The following is a 15,990-nucleotide window of genomic DNA, read 5'->3' on the forward strand; positions in this document are numbered from 1 at the left end:
GTACCATATTATGTACTCAGCAGAGAATTCCAGTGGGGTGTGTCACATTTAACATTCCACCCTCTATAAAATATAATTACAGATGAACACGAATAAGTATTAGTGAGACAGTAGAATAAAGGGGGAGTGAGCAGCTGTAGGAAGAATTACAAGGAAAGAAACTGGACTTTCAGGTTCCTCTACATAACTTACTTTATATATAGAGACATCGCGCCCGGCATCAGAACTCCATCACAGCTCTGTGGATGATTATTGGCGTGTCACTATTACAAACAACGGATGAAAGATTGTGAAACGTCTTGACAATATGGGCTCCTTCACACTGGCAATCACGAGTTTGCCACAAGCAAATCGGGGCAAAATGGCAATTGTGTTCCTGAGATGTCTGAGCATCAGCGATGCTTTTTCTTGCAAAAATATTGCTGCAACTTGCAATATTCTCGCGTGATTTTACCATGATTTTTTAGCACAAAAGTCAATAAGACTGTCTGATATTAAAAACGCATCGCACGAAACTTGCAGGTTTGTGCGTTGCAATGCAATAAAAAGGAGGCTTCATAGAGAAACATGGGAGATAAAAAAAAGCTAAACTCCAAAAGGTAGGACACGCTGTGATTTTCTTTTTCACTCCACATCGCATGAGTGAAAACATCGCAAATGTGAAGGAAACCATTGAAAAGCATTTGTTTCATAATTCTGCATTGTCACTCACTCTCGCATTGCGCGTTTTTATGCAAGAATGTAGGCACCCTATGACAGCAAATACTTAGGGCTTCTACCCACTAGTGTTTTTTTTAACGGTGCAATATCGGTGCGTTTTTTTAATGCAAATGTCAATGGGACTTTCTAATGGTAAAATCGCATTGCACAAAAATCGCAAGTTTGTGCTTTACGATTTTTGTGTGAGGCTATTTTAACATTAGAAAGTCCCATTGACATTTGCATTAAAAAACGCAGCGATATCACAGCTTTTAAAAAACGCTAGTGGGTAGAAGCCCTTAAAGGGGTAAAACTAGACAGCGTTCACAAATACACGAGATTGAGCCTAGATGGCTCAAAAGTGGGAGAGGTGGTTGTTAGTGCCGATGACATTGGCGCTGTAATGTAATGCCCTGTTTAGATGGAACGATTATTGTTCCAAAAAATCGTTCAAGCGAATGAAACTGAATGATAATCGGTCAATTTCAACGTGATAAACGACTGAACGATGAGTGAGAATCGTGACGTTCTTGCTCATTGTTCAGTTTCAGCCGGTATGAAAACCAGTGCCGTCACGGGCACTCAAGAGGAATGTGAAGCACTGCATGAATGTCTAAACGGGCGCAAACGAGATAATGTCACCAGCTTATTCCATTTTGCATACGATAATTGTGAGATCTTGGCTCGTGTAAAAGGGCCATGAGATCCATTTTACATGGTTAGCCTTTGTGGCAGATTTCTTCCACATGGATTCCGCCTTTAGATTTAACCCCTTCCCGCTCCAGGGCGTAGGTTTACGTCCTGGCAGCGGGGTACTTCCCGCAACAGGGTGCAAACTTACTGGGGATAGCGCAAGATCACTTATGAGTTCGCGCTATCCCACAGTGGGATGCGCCCCCCCCGCTGTTAACCCCTTCCCTGCCGCGATCCTGGCGTCCTGTATTGCCATAGTCTGTGATTGCTGTATAAGCGATAAGGCAGGGCAGTAGCCCTGCCATGCCTTATCACAGCGATCATAAATGCTGTGCTGTAAGTATCCCAGAGGGACACAAACAGTGTAAAAAAAAGAAAAATGTAAAAGAAAAGTAATAAAAACCCCTTTTTTTATGCTTTTTCTCACATTAGCGTAAAAAAAATTAAAACCCCACATATTTGGTATTGTCGCGTCCGTTACAATGCGTACAATACGTTGCACATGCTTTTGACTGTGCAGGGAAAAAAGCGTTAAAAAAACACTAAAAAACTGAGCCAAAATGCTAATTTTTAGCATTTTGCCTCCCGAAAAACGCAATAAAAGTGATCAAAAAAGCCATATGTACCCCAAAATGGTACCAATAAAAACTACAGCTCGTCTCGCAAAAAATAAGCCCTCATAGAGCTCCGTACATAGAAAAATAAAAAAGTTACAAGACTTTAAAATTTTATTCCAGAAAAGTGGAAAAACCTAAAAAAAAATGTAAGAATTTTGGTGTCGTTGTAACCGTACCGACCCGCAGAAAAAATGTATTGTGTCATTTATGCTGCATGATTAACGCTGTAAAAAAAAAAAATCTAGGGCAGAATTGATGCGTTTTCTCTCCCTGTTATCATGAAAAAAATAATAAGTTTTATAGTATAGTCAATGTACCCCAAAATGGCGCTGATAAAAACTACAGTTCACCACGCAAAAAGCAAGCCTTATACGACCGCGTCGACGGAAAAAAGTGGATTATACCCACCTGATAATCAGGTTTCCAGTAGTCTCCACGACAGCACCAACTGAGATTGCCTCCTCCTGGTAGGACAGGAACATACTGAGAGGTTAAAAGCTCCCCCCCTTCCCCACTTTCCTCAGTGGATTCTAACGAATTGCCGGGGCAGGAGCTAAACTTAAATTTCTTCCCCTAACCGGGTTTATTTTATTTTTAAATTTATTATTTTACTTTTATAGGGCGGGAAAGGTACGGGTGCTGTCGTGGAGACTACTGGAAACCTGATTATCAGGTGGGTATAATCCACTTTTTCCCCCAGTCGTCTCCACGACAGCACCAACTGAGACGTACCAACTAAAGTTTATTAGGGTGGGATCGCTGCCGAGAGGACTTTACGGCCAAAGGCCATGTCCTCGTCCTGCTGCACTTTTACCCTATAGTGTTTAGTGAACGTGTGGGGTTTTTTCCAGACTGCGGCCTTGCAAATTTGCTCGACCGAGGCTGAACTGTGTTCGGCCCATGAGGACGCTACTGCCCTTGTGGAATGGGCTTTAAGAGCTAAGGGGATCTCCTTCCCGAGGGCCTTATAGGATTCTATGATAGCCAGACGGATCCACCTGGCTATGGACCTTTTTGCTGCTTTGCTACCCTTATTTGGGCCACTGAACTGGACGAACAAGTTGTCGTCTCGCCTCCAGTGGCTCGTTGTATCTATGTAGGTTAGGACTGCTCTCCTAACGTCCAGGCAACTTAGGGTTTTTTCCTCCTCGTTTTTTGGGTTACTGAAGAATGAGGGGATTATTATATCCTGGGACCTATGAAAATCTGACACTACTTTTGGCATAAAGGCCGGGTCTGTTTTAAATATTAGTTTGGTGTCTGCGATTTTCATGAACGGGTGGCGGATGGACAAGGCCTGTAGTTCGCTAACCCGTCTTGCGGAGGTGATGGCTACTGGGAAGATGGTCTTGATTGTAAGCATTCTTATAGGTAGCGCCTCGATTGGTTCGAATGGTACCGCTGCCATGGCCCCTAGAACCCAATTAAGGTTCCAGTCTGGGAACAGGTTTATGGGCCTAGGGCGTAGTCTAGCTGCTGCTGTTAGGAACCTGTGGACCCATCTGTCGTCTGCGAATTTTGTGTCGCAGATGGCGCTAAGAGCTGAAACCTGGACTTTTAGGGTGCTCGGGGAGAGGCCCATCTCTAAGCCCTCCTGCAGGAATTCTAAGATTAGCGGAGTGTCGGGGATAGAATCCCCGCGATCCCTTCCCTGTCTCCATGAGGAAAACCTTCTCCAGACCTTCTGGTAGATCAGGTGGGTCGTCTTTTTCCTACTGGACATTAGGGTTTCTACTACTTTCTCTGAGAATCCTTTCTTTCTTAGCGAGGATTCTTCAAGAGCCATGCCGTTAAATGGAGTTTGTCTAGGCCGGGGTGGTTCAGTGGCCCCTGCAATAGAAGGTCTGTCCAGGTAGGGAAGGTGACTGGGTCCTGGACGCTCAGTGTTGTCAGAAGACCGAACCAGCTTCTTTTCGGCCAGAAGGGGGTCACCAGGATTAGCGTGCATCCCTGGGTTCTGAAGTGCTGTAAGACCCTGGGAATTAGTGGTATGGGAGGAAAGGCGTAAGCCAGTCCTTGACCCCAGTCCTGGCCTAGGGTGTCTACCGCTATCGGGCGATCTCCTGGCCGGAGGGAGAAAAAGTTGCCTACTTTTGTGTTCTCCCTGGTTGCGAAGAGGTCCAACTGTGGGGTCCCCCACCGGTTGGTTAGGATTCTGAATGCCTCTGGGGAGAGGGCCCACTCTCCTGGGTCTATTTGCTTCCTGCTGAGGAAGTCTGCTTTTTCGTTTAGTGTACCCTTCAAGTGGGTTGCCGTGATCGAGAGGATCCGGCCCTCCGCCCAGTGAAAGATTTTCTGTGCGATGCTTTGCAGTGGGGGAGATCTTGTGCCCCCTTGGTGTCGTATGTGAGCGACCGCGGTGACATTGTCTGACAGTATTTTTATGTGTTGGTTCTGTAGCGAGTTGCCCAACTGCTGTAGAACCTGCCAAACTGCCTGTAGTTCTCTGAAATTTGAGGACTGTTCTTTTATCCTCTGGGGCCAGGGACCCTGAAAGAATTGGTTCCCCACATGTGCTCCCCATCCACAAGCGCTTGCGTCTGTTGTGATGTGGATGGCTGGGCTTTGTAGCCAGTGAACCCCTCTCCGCAGGTTCTCTGGGGATGTCCACCAACGCGGGGATGTTTTTGCCCTGTTTGGGATGTACATCCTTGCACCTAACGAGGACTGCCTTTTGTCCCATGAGGATAGGACTACGGCCTGCAGGGCTCTGGTGTGGGCCTGGGCCCATGCTACTCCTGGGATGCATGATGTCAAGCTCCCTAGGAGAGACATTGCCTCCCGAATTGTGCAGAATCGTCTTCGTAGGAAAGTTTTGACTATTCTGCGGATTTTTTGTATTCTCTCCTCGGGTAGGTAGGAGCATTGCGATTCTGAGTCGAGAGTTATTCCCAGAAACGTCTTCTGCTTGTCGGGATCTAGGCTGGATTTTTCCCAGTTTATAATCCATCCCAACGATTGGAGAAGTTCTAGTACTGTCTCCAGGTGTTTTGTTAGGAGTTTTTTGGACTCTGCTATTAATAGAACATCGTCCAGGTAGGGTACTACTAGAATCGATTTTTCTCTCAAGTGGGCGGCTACCTCCGCCATAATCTTGGTAAAGATTCTGGGGGCTGAGGATATCCCGAAGGGCAAGCATCTGAATTGGTGGTGCTCTATTCTTCTGCCCATGTCCACTGCGAACCGCAGGTATTTCTGGGAATCCTTGTGGATCGGGATGTGAAAATAAGCGTCCTTTAGGTCGATGGACGCCATGTAGGCTCCTCTGGGGATCAACTTTATTGTGGAGGAGATGGTTTCCATTTTGAATCTCCTGTATCGGACGCAGGTGTTCAGGCCTTTCAGATTTATTATCGTCCGGTGTTTCCCTCCGGGTTTTTTTACTAGAAAGAGCCTGGAATAATAGCCCTGGGTTTCCTCGTTTCGCGGTACGGGAGATATTGCGTTTAACCGTTGCAAGTCGCGCACGCTTTGCCTTAGTAAATGTAGCTGTTTTTTTGGGGCTCGCGTGGTAATAAATTTCCTTCTGGGGATGGACACTAGCTCTATCCGGTATCCGTGCTGTAGGATTTTTGGGATCCATGGGCCCCCGCAGATTGCGGCCCATTGATCCGCAAAGCTCCCAGCCTTGCCCCTACGGGGATGGCGTCAGGGTCTCTGCTTCGGCTCCCCCTGGTGGGGGTTGAAGAGGAAATTCCTTCCTCTGCCCCCCTTGGGGTAACTCCAGCAGCCTGTCTTGCCCTTGCCTCGGTAGGCCTCGGGCTGCTGCATTGGGGCCCGGGAAAAGGTCTTCGCTCTCTGTGGCTTTTCCTCAGGGAACCCTTTTTTCCTGTCGGCCGCCTTTTCTAGAATTTTGTCTAGGTCCGGTCCGAATAGAAATTGGCCGTAGAATGGGAGGGCACACAATTTGTTTTTCGAGGCCAGGTCGCCTGACCATGATCTCAGCCATAACACCCTTCTGGCTGAGTTAGAGCGGGCTGTGGCCTTTGCTGAGAGCTTGACGGTCTCGGCCGCGGCGTCCGCTAGGAAGTTAGTTGCCATGCGCAAGATGGGAAGGGAGTTAAGGATCTGATCTCTTGGTGTTTTGTTGGTCAGGTGTAGTTCCAACTGCTCTAACCATACCCCCAGGGTCCGCGCCACGCAAGTGGCTGCGATCCCTGGCCTAAGGATGTTTGCCGCTGCCTCCCATGATTTCTTTAGGAGTCCCTCTGCCTTGCGATCCATGGGGTCTTTTAGCTGTGCGGCATCCTCAAAGGGGAGAGTCGTCCTCTTGGCTACCTTGGCCACCGGGACGTCTACTTTAGGTATTTCGTCCCAGCTTGCGCAAGCTTCCTCTTCCAAGGGGTATCTCCTTTTTACGCCTCGAGCAGAGAAGGAACCTGCGTCTGGTCTACTCCACTCTCTCTGAATTATTTTAGAGATGTTTTTGTGGACCGGGAAGGTATGTTTACGCCTCTCCCCAAGTCCACTGAATATTTCATCCTGAAGAGTCCATGGCTCTCTGGGCTGTTCCATTTTTAATGTAGCCCTGACTGATTTAATTAATTCCGTCAACTCGTCTTGATGGAACAAATATTTCCTGTAGTCCTCCTCCTCTGAGGACTCCTCGGCCGCCTGTTCCTCTTGCTCTGATCCGATGGAATTCTCGGAATCAGAAGGCTCCTCGGGAACATACGCCTTTTTCTGGCGTTTTGCTGGCAGTGCCGGCAGTGACGTTAGAGCTGATCGCACCTCCTCCTTCACCAGCTTCCTAACGTCATCCAGGAATCCCCCCGATTCCTCTCTGACTAGCCTAGCCACGCATGCCTTGCATAGAGGCCTCTGGTACGTGGCTGGCAGTCTCGTCCCGCATTCCACGCATTTTCGCAGTTTTGTTCTGGGGGGGATGTCTTTTTTATCCCCCTGACAAACAAAGCATTTTTGCGGGTAAACATGCAATTTTTCCATATACAACATACTGGATATTTGCATTGTATTTTTGCCGCACTGGCTACTTACGGCCGCTGAGGCTGAGGTTTCAGCTGTCTCTGGGGCTGGAGCACTCATCTTTATACCAGTGCTGCAGACACCCTGCGACCTGTAGTGCTGGTGTTCTGGCTTCTCTCAGGTTCCTATTTGAATTTCGCGCTCCTGCGCTAAGCCCCGCCCCCTCCACTCCTAATGCAGACGCGATGATGTCATCGCGCTGGACGTGAGATGTGGCACCCCGCCCCCTGCTGTCAAAGGGCTTCCTGGAGCGCCGCGCTGTAATTTCTGCCGGAGGACGAGGGGGACTGAGGCTCCCTCTTTGAACCCCCCCATGGGCCGCCGCGGGAGGAACCTGGCCCGGGGGTTACCACCCTGATGTGGCGTCCCGGGAGTCGTCTGGCTGCGAAGGGATGACAGGGTGAGCCACTGCCTTCCGATCCGCCTGTATACTTTCGCTGGCTTCTCCACCAGCTCCTCTCAGCGATCCTGCCTCCTGGCAGGACAGGAAGACACTGAGGAAAGTGGGGAAGGGGGGGAGCTTTTAACCTCTCAGTATGTTCCTGTCCTACCAGGAGGAGGCAATCTCAGTTGGTGCTGTCGTGGAGACGACTGGGGGAAAATAAAGTTATGACTTTTGAAAAATGGAGAAGAAAAACCGCCACAAATCGTTGCATCTTTCAGCCCAAAATAGGCCGTGTCATTAAGGGGTTAAAGGGACTTTACATGGGGCGATTATCGCCTCAATTATCTCTGGAAACAACACATTTCATCCGTTGCATGTGGCTGCTTACAGGGCACTGGGCGAGAATTCGCTCACTTGTTGAAATCGCTTGTTTTTTAGTAGTGCAAAACCAAGCAACTATCGGTCCATGCAAACAGGCAGTCAGACATTTATGGATGGAAGCAGGCAGACTAGGACAATCCCAACCCCCAGCTCCTGTGTGAAGAGCAGGAGAGATAGGTAGTAGTCCATGAGACAGCTGTTGGCCCAACAGTCGTTATACATCCCCTATATGTGTATAAACTGAGGAGAATCTACCTCACCTCTCTAATGCAGGAGAAACTATAGAACATGATGGGGGGAAGACAAAGCTATTAAATATTGAACTCATAGAATGGTCCTCCAGGGTCATCGGGTGCACCCCCTGCTCAGTGCAGGATTCACTAAGGGCTCAGTCACACGGGCGTTTTGATGCATGTATTTTTGAACGCATAACTGATGCGTCCAACAATTCGTGTGCCCTAAGCGGGCTTCACGGTGGAAAAAACGCTGCTAGCAGGGTTTATCCACTCAAAAGGGCTCTGTCACACAGGCGTTTTGACGCTTAAAAAGAGCGCTGCCCGCTATCCCCTGCTGCGGCTGTGACAGAGGAGCTCGATTTTCTCCCATTGAATTCAATTGAAAGCAATGGGCTGCTGTCAAGCACTGCAGTGATTTTCGGGGAAGGGCTTCAAATATAAGCCCTTCCCTGAAAATCAATTAAAAAATGTGTAAAAGAAAAAAAAAAGATATTTGTAGACAGCTATTAAGTCTCCTTCTCTTCTGCTAAACATTCCCAGATCCTTTACCCGTTCCTCATAGGACATGATTTGTGGACCGTTCACCATCTTGGTAACTCTTCTCTGAACTTGCTCCAGTTTGTCTATGCAGGGTGCCCAGAACTGGATACAATATTCCAGATGAGGTCTGAGGTCCATTTACACAGGACGAATGTCAGGCAAACGATGCCCGACACTCGTCCCTGTGTTTCCACTCTACTGAATGGCTACTGTTTAAACAGAACGATAAGCGATTAGCTTCATCGCTGATCTTTTATGCTGCATGCAGGAGCACAGGAGCGAGGAAACACAGGGACCTTAAGGAAGAGTAGAGTGGGATACTTACCTCACGTGCTCTAGACCAGTGGTCCCCAACCCATCAGGGATCGGCTTCAAGCAAGATCATTTTTCCATGGCCCAGCAGGGCGGGGTGGGGGTGGGATAGGGGTGTGACTTTGGTCATATGGGGGCGGGGTTATGGAGGACACCTGCTGTGACTCACCCCCTGCGACAGTCTGTTAGCTTATTGGGGATGTCAGCTCCTGTCCGACGGGCTGAGTGCTGGCTTGAGCATTGGCGGCGCTGGGGCTCTGGCACTGTTACTGTGGGCGGCGGTGGGCTGCGTTCCTCCTGGGGCCGCTGAGACAGTCGCATAGCACGGCAGCGCCCCCAGCTTCTGATTGGCTACAAATGTCAAGACTGCTGTATTATGTCGCCACCCCTAACTACCAGTGGTGACATAATACAACAGTACCGGCTCCCTAACGCAGAAAGATGGCACGCTCCGCGTCTTTTGAGGCCAGCCCACACAGTGTGCTCTTAGCTGACGCAGAGCAGAGCACACTATCAGTGTTTAGTGCTGGTCTGTGGTGGGGTACTGTTGTATTAAGTCGACACTGGAGGTTGGGGGTGTCTACATCATTAAGCAGACTTGACATGGAGGTGACGCCCCCAGCATCTGATTGGCTGTTTTACCTGCAGCCGTGCTATGTGCAGTCCGGATCCCGCTGTTCACACTGTCCGGTTCAAAGTGATGTTCCCGCTGCTCTGCCATCTCCAGCTGGCATCTGTGATGTGCTGTCCACACGCACTGCTGTAACTCGTCCCGTGCATAGGCTGTCCCTAATGGCCTGCTTGTCGCCGCAGCCCTGCCATCTGTGGGTCTGGGATGTGATGTTGCGTCCGGGCCCTGCTTTGGTTTGTGCCCCGACCCTGCTGCCAATCGGTTCACTCACAGGAGCGGAGAAGTGGAGACGGAGCACCGCATCACATCTACTGTCAGGGCAGCAGACCCCCGCTTGCGGTGAGTCTGGGAGTGTCAGCACCGGAGTACTTAGGTGGCGACCCCAGATATTTAACTGCACAATGGCAACAGAGGCCTCCAGAGGGACGGAGTTAGCAGGCAAGCGTCCTAGCCAATCAAAAGGTTTGGACGTCACCTCCTTGTCAAGTCTGCTGACAGACAGTACCCTGTGGTGTCGCCGCCGCGGACCGGCAAAAAACCCCCAACGGCCCGGACCTGGTCCGCGGATAGGTGGTTGGGGACCCCTGCTCTAGATTCTATGCTTGTCTTAATACATCTCAGAATTGTGTTTGCCTTTTTGGCTGCTGCATCACATTGTTGACTCATGTTCAGTCTATGATCTATTAGTATACCCAAGTCTTTTTCACATGTGCTGCTCCTTAGCTCAATTCCTCCCATTCTGTATGTGCTTTTTTCATTTTTCTTGCCCAGATGTAGGACTTTGAATTTCTCCTTGTTAAATACCATCCTATTAGTCGCTGCCCACTGTGCAAGCTTTTCTAGATCGTTTTGAATCCTCACTCTCTCTTCCCTAGTGTTAGCTATCCCTCCTAGCTTTGTGTCGTTAGAAAATTTGATCAGTTTCCCATCAATATTATAATATATTAGGTTAATATATAATATGAGACAGCTCGGTCTGGACGAAAACGTGTGTATCTGGGTAAAGAACTGGCTCGGAGATAGAAAGTAGAGGGTGGTAATAAATGGTTTCTAATCGTATTGGGCCCCCGTTGCTAGTGGGGGGCCACAGGGTTCAGTACTAGGCCCCATTCTGTTCAATATATTTATCAACGACCTGATAGAGGGGCTGCACAGTAATATATCAGTATTTGCAGACGATACGAAATTATACAAGATAATTAATACAATGGAGGACAATGCTATGCTGCAAAAGGACCGAGATAAGTCGGGGGATTGGGGAGAAAAATGGCAAATGAAGTTCAATGTGGATAAATGTAAGGTTCTGCACATGAGCAGCAAGAATGGTTGTTACCAATATACACTTAATGGGGTACAGCTCAGAAAAAGTAAGATGGAACAAGACCTGGGGGTACTAGTGGATTGTAGATCTAACTGGAGCTATCAATGCCAATCAGCTGCTGCAAAAGCTAATAGAGTCTTGAGGTGCAGTAAAAGAAGTATAGGGGCGAGGGACGAGAACATTATCCTCCCACTATATAAGGCACTTGTCAGGCCTCACATGGAATACTGCATACAGTTCTGGTCACCGGTGCTCAGGAAGGATGTTGCAGCGCTTGAGGGTGTTCAAAGAAGGACAACTAAACTAATAAACGGAATGGGAGGACTGGAATACCCAGAGAGGCACCAAAACTGGGATTATTCACCCCGGAAAAAAGATGGTTAAATAACTATGTATAAATACATGAGGGGACAATACAAGGATCTCCCCCATGATCTGTTTATACCCAGGACTGCGACGGTAACAAGAGGGCATCCGCTGCGTCTAGAAGAAAGCAGGTTTCATCACCAACACAGAAGGGGGTTCTTTACTGTAAGAGCAGTGAGACAGTGGAACTCTCTGCCTGAGGATGTGGTGATGGCAGGATCCATAGAGGAGTTTAAGAGGGACTAGATGTCTTTCTATGATATTACAGGATATAGACATTAGGTGACCAGCGGGTTGGTGATCAGGGCCTTACAGTCAGGTGGGAACTATTAAACGTTGATCCAGGGATTATTCTGACTGCCATAATGGAGTCGGAAAGGAATTTTTTCCTCCAAATGGGCTAAAAGGGCTTCTTCCTCGTTGGGAATCTTTTGCTTCCTCTTGATCAACAAAGGTGGGGTTGAAATAGGCTGAACTAGATGAAGACCGTCCTCATTCGTCCAAACATACTATTTATATATACACTCATAGTCAGTAACACTCCTCACCTAGAAGGAGTGTATATATCTATGTATATATATATATATATATATATATATACTCACAGTCAGTAATATCCCCCCAGAAGGAGTATATATATACCACTGGTGGTTGTGGGTTCTCCCTCAATGGAGGTGTTCAAACAAAGGCTGGACAGACATCTGTCTGGGATGATTTAGTGATCCTGCACTGAGCGGGGGGTCGGATCCGATGACCCTGGAAGTCCCTTCCAACTCTACCATTCTATAATATATAAACACTCATTGTCAGTAACATCCTAGAAGTTGTCGGGATGTAACTTTCTCTGTATGATTGTAACGTGAGTATAAGTAGGTGATTACAATATCACAGCAAAAGTATTATTTAGGCTGTTTTCACACTGCCGAGAAAATCGTGCGAGGCTTGTACGTTGCACACATCTCGCACACATCTGAACCCCATTCTTTTGTATGTGGTCATACGCATAAGCAATTTCTTTTCCCGGCATCGCATGTCCTATCTTTGGCCGTGCCCCCAACATCGTATTGTGCACAGGAGAGAGAGGCTATACGCCGGAGGATCGCTGCTTCCCTGAAGTGATGCAAGACATATTTGATACAAAATTGCCTTGCATCCGCAGGGAAATCGCACGTTAGCAAACACGATATCAGGCTGTGTGAAAACGGCCCAATATCGCACTCACCCACATGAAACTAGCCTTATTGTGGAAAACTGATACAAGATGTGTTACATGTGGGCATGAAATCTCTAGTATCCTGTTGGGCCGCCTCTAGCTCCACATTACTGTAACTAAGCCTCTAGATATTGCAAACTCATAGACTGTGGAAGTTGATGTCCCAGATAGTCCCATAGATATCCTATGGTGATAAATCTGGTGACCGACCAAGGAAGTGTGACAATGTTGTGGCATTGGCTTCCTGTGACCTCCTTGTGTGTGTGGCCGAGCATTATCCTGCAGACGCTCCTCTCTACTGGTGGTCTGTCGGGGTTTCTGAGCCCAGTCACCTTGTGTGCCCACATCCACTGGTCCCAACACCACCTAACAGTCTGGTCAGATGCTGCTCCCTCCTCGTGGTCTGCAGGAGGCGTCATGAGCCCGGTCACCTTGTGTGGCCCCATCCACTGGTCCCAACACCTCCTAACAGTCCGATCAGACGCTCCTCTCTACTGGTAGTCTGTAGGGCACGTCCTGAGCCCGGTCACCTTGTGTGCCCCCATCCACTGGTCCTAACACCTTCTAGCAGTCTGGTCAGATGCTCCTCTCTACTGTTGGTCTGTAGGGGGCGCCCTAAGCCTGGTCACCTTGTGTCCCCTCACATATTCACTGGTCCAACACCTCCTTACAGTCTGGTCAGATGCTCCTCTCAACTGGTGGTCTGCAGGGTGTCCTGAGCCTGGTCACCTTGTGTGCCCCCATCCACTGGTCCTAACATCTCCTAACAGTCTGGTCAGGACGGCCGGTGGAGAACAATTTATCAACAGAACCACCCAGTTTCTCACATCCCAATAATGCGCCCCTCTCAGACTCTGATAACAGGGTGAAATCTCTTCTCTGTGTCATAGAAGCGTCTAGTGGTGAACAGAAGAGGTCACTACACACAAGGAGCCTCCAAAAGCCTTTTACAGGACAAGGTGGGAACCACTTTTAGGACCTCCGAAGTCAAGACCGTTCATCTAATCACCACAACTCTCATCATTTACAGATCTGCCTGAGATGGAACTGCAGGGCGGGTTATACAAGAGAATGACAACTTCTTCTGTGGGCGCAGGAGTGTTTTTGAGAAAGAGTGGAGTATATTGAGTACATAGATGACACATGCTACATGGTATAGTATGTATAGTCCACAGTCACACATCATACACAATATGTGCAGTCCATAGGGTATACACACTACATAGTTAATTGATGCATAATGGATGATGCAGTATGTACGGTTCATAGATCACACATGATACATGGTGCATAGTATGTATACCACTTAGATCATTCTTATGTGATACATGATCCACAGTCACATATTATATATCGTATATAATATGTATAGTCCATAGATCACACATGATATAGCATGTACAAAGACTAGTACTGATGAGGGTCTCACTTACTTGTGGACAGGCACCTGTAGTTGACCATGATGGTGGGGAGCAGCAGGCACAGGTGAACTGTCAGCGAGCTGCGGGTTGCGCATGTTCAGTGTGGGCTGACTGCTGTTCTTCCCTTTCCACACCCGGAGTGACTGGTCTGACCGCCTGTTTTGGAACAATACAGGTGTCGCCTTCCGCGTTGACTGCTGGGAACTGTGTGAGAATACAGCCAGCTTTACGAAGCAGAAAAAAACTATAGATTGTCCTTCGGGATATTGCTGACAGCACACTCAACTCTGCTACATCTATATTAGAATGTCAAGCAGCAGGGAGAACACTCTGATGCAGCAGAGGAAATGCCATTTGTGTACTGTGTTATTAAAGGGTTAATTTGTATTATTAGTAACTCAAGCAATGTATCACTCGCCATTACCTCTGGGGTTGCAGGTACATAAGTAGTGACAGCAGCTCCCCTCTAGCTGTGGGGGTCTCTGTAGGGGCTTTTTATGAGACACAAATATTTTATCAGTCTTTAACTAAGTAAACTAATAAACTTATAGACTTCACCATATTTCCTCATTCTTTACCTGCTCATGTACTGCTGCCCTATGGTGTCGGTGGTGACTAGAAGGATATTTAAATGAGTGTGATGTGCCATAAATATAATATGGAAACTAGTGTATCAATGCAGGATGATATAATGATGATGTGACATCACACCAGATATGGACTTCAGAACTCACCTATTGATTGGTCACTTACTGAACAAGTAACTTCTTCCGAGTGGAGAAGGACTGTGGACAAGGAAAAAATGTTACATTATTATTATATAACTGCGCTGTTGTTATTGAGCCCAGCAGCTGGCACTGTTATTGGGGCAATGTACCCTGAATGGCCACTTTACTAGAGACCCCAGCCACACCACACAAGTAGCAAATTTAACACCAGCTAATCATCATCATAAGCTATCACTTCTGGCCAAACATGATTGCCTTCCAAGTATAGGGCCTTTGCAGTGGGTCCCTAGGTGACTATAGAGACCTATTCTTGATCCACAGGTTATTTGGCAGTGTGGACATTGGTTTCCAAGTAGAAGATGGTCCATTCCTGTCTCTTCAAAATTCACAGTACTGTTGGTAATGACCCTCAAATTGAGCTCCCAAGGGTCAGGCCTTCCCAGTTCTTGATGTCTATGCCACAGTTTCTAAGGTTACCTTTAAGACCTTTTTTAAACCTCTTTTGCTGTCCAACAACATTCTATTTTCCGTTCTTGAGTTGAGAGTATAGTAGTTGCTTTGGTAGACAGTAGTCAGGCATTCGCACAACGCGGCTAGTCCAGCGAAGTTGATGGCGAAGGATCATCGCCTCAATGCTGGTGGTCTTTACTTTTCCAGAACGCTGACATTTGTCCGCCTGTCTTCCCAAGAGATTTGCAGGATTTTTTGAAGATGCTGATGGAATCAGGCATATAACAGGGTTGGAAGGGCAATAGCTTTATAAACAAGCATCTTGGTATCCCTACGAATGTTGTGGTCCTCAAACACCCTCTGCTTCATTTGCACTCGCAGAGCTCAGATGGTGTTGTATTTCAGTATTATTGTTAGCTTTCGAACCTCTCTTTCCCGCCTCCAAGCCTTCTCAAGAGCAGCAGCTGTCCTCTGGAACACGCTACCAAAAAATATCCGGGCAATCACTGACACGCTAAACTTCAGGCGTGCCATAAAAACACACATCTTCAAGGAGGCCTACCATATCTCCTAAACCAAACCCCTCGGTACTCCGCCTGATAACATGCTTCCTGTCCCACAGACTGCAATCCCTGCTAGCCGTAATCAACCGGCACCTGCAGTCACCCCGATTCTGCCACTATACGGCCTGACCATTGTCTGTGTGTATAGCATCCCTCACTCTCCACCTCACCATACCGTGCACATCTCTAGCCCCGTTACCTTCTGTATTACCCCTTTATTTGTAGGACCCTCACCCATACTATTTCCATCAATTGATTACTTCATGTAACCGTTGTCTTGTGTTATTTCCCCTGTATTGTAAGCGCTGCGAAATATGTTGGCGCTATATAAATAAAGATTATTATTATTAAGATGGAAAATAAAGTTGAGGCGATAACGCAACCCTGTTTGACCCCTGACTCCACCTTAAGTGGGTTACTTTGGGAGCCATTGCTGTCCAAGACCGTT

General features: G+C 47.7%; 1 protein-coding gene across 3 annotated transcripts in view; it reads right to left on the reverse strand.

Annotated features, from left to right (window-relative positions):
- Window positions 1-13,960, reverse strand: part of FAM3B (FAM3 metabolism regulating signaling molecule B) — a 79,815-nt gene extending 65,855 nt beyond the window's left edge. Inside the window, exons 1-2 of one of the 3 annotated variants that reach the window (XR_010792500.1) lie at window positions 2,418-5,627; window positions 193-239 (exon numbers count right to left, since the gene is read on the reverse strand). Coding sequence is in view for 1 of the 3 variants with exons in the window: in XM_066598946.1 (XP_066455043.1) it covers window positions 13,814-13,841 (28 nt within the window). In the remaining 2 variants the exon portion in view is untranslated. Of the gene's footprint in view, window positions 1-192; window positions 258-2,417; window positions 5,628-13,813 lie in introns of those variants that run through there. The other 2 variants (XM_066598946.1, XM_066598947.1) reach the window with 2 other exon arrangements.
- Between the last annotated feature and the right edge of the window lie 2,030 nt (window positions 13,961-15,990).

Source organism: Eleutherodactylus coqui, chromosome 4 (genome assembly GCF_035609145.1).
Source record: "Eleutherodactylus coqui strain aEleCoq1 chromosome 4, aEleCoq1.hap1, whole genome shotgun sequence".
NCBI classification, from domain to species: domain Eukaryota; kingdom Metazoa; phylum Chordata; class Amphibia; order Anura; family Eleutherodactylidae; genus Eleutherodactylus; species Eleutherodactylus coqui.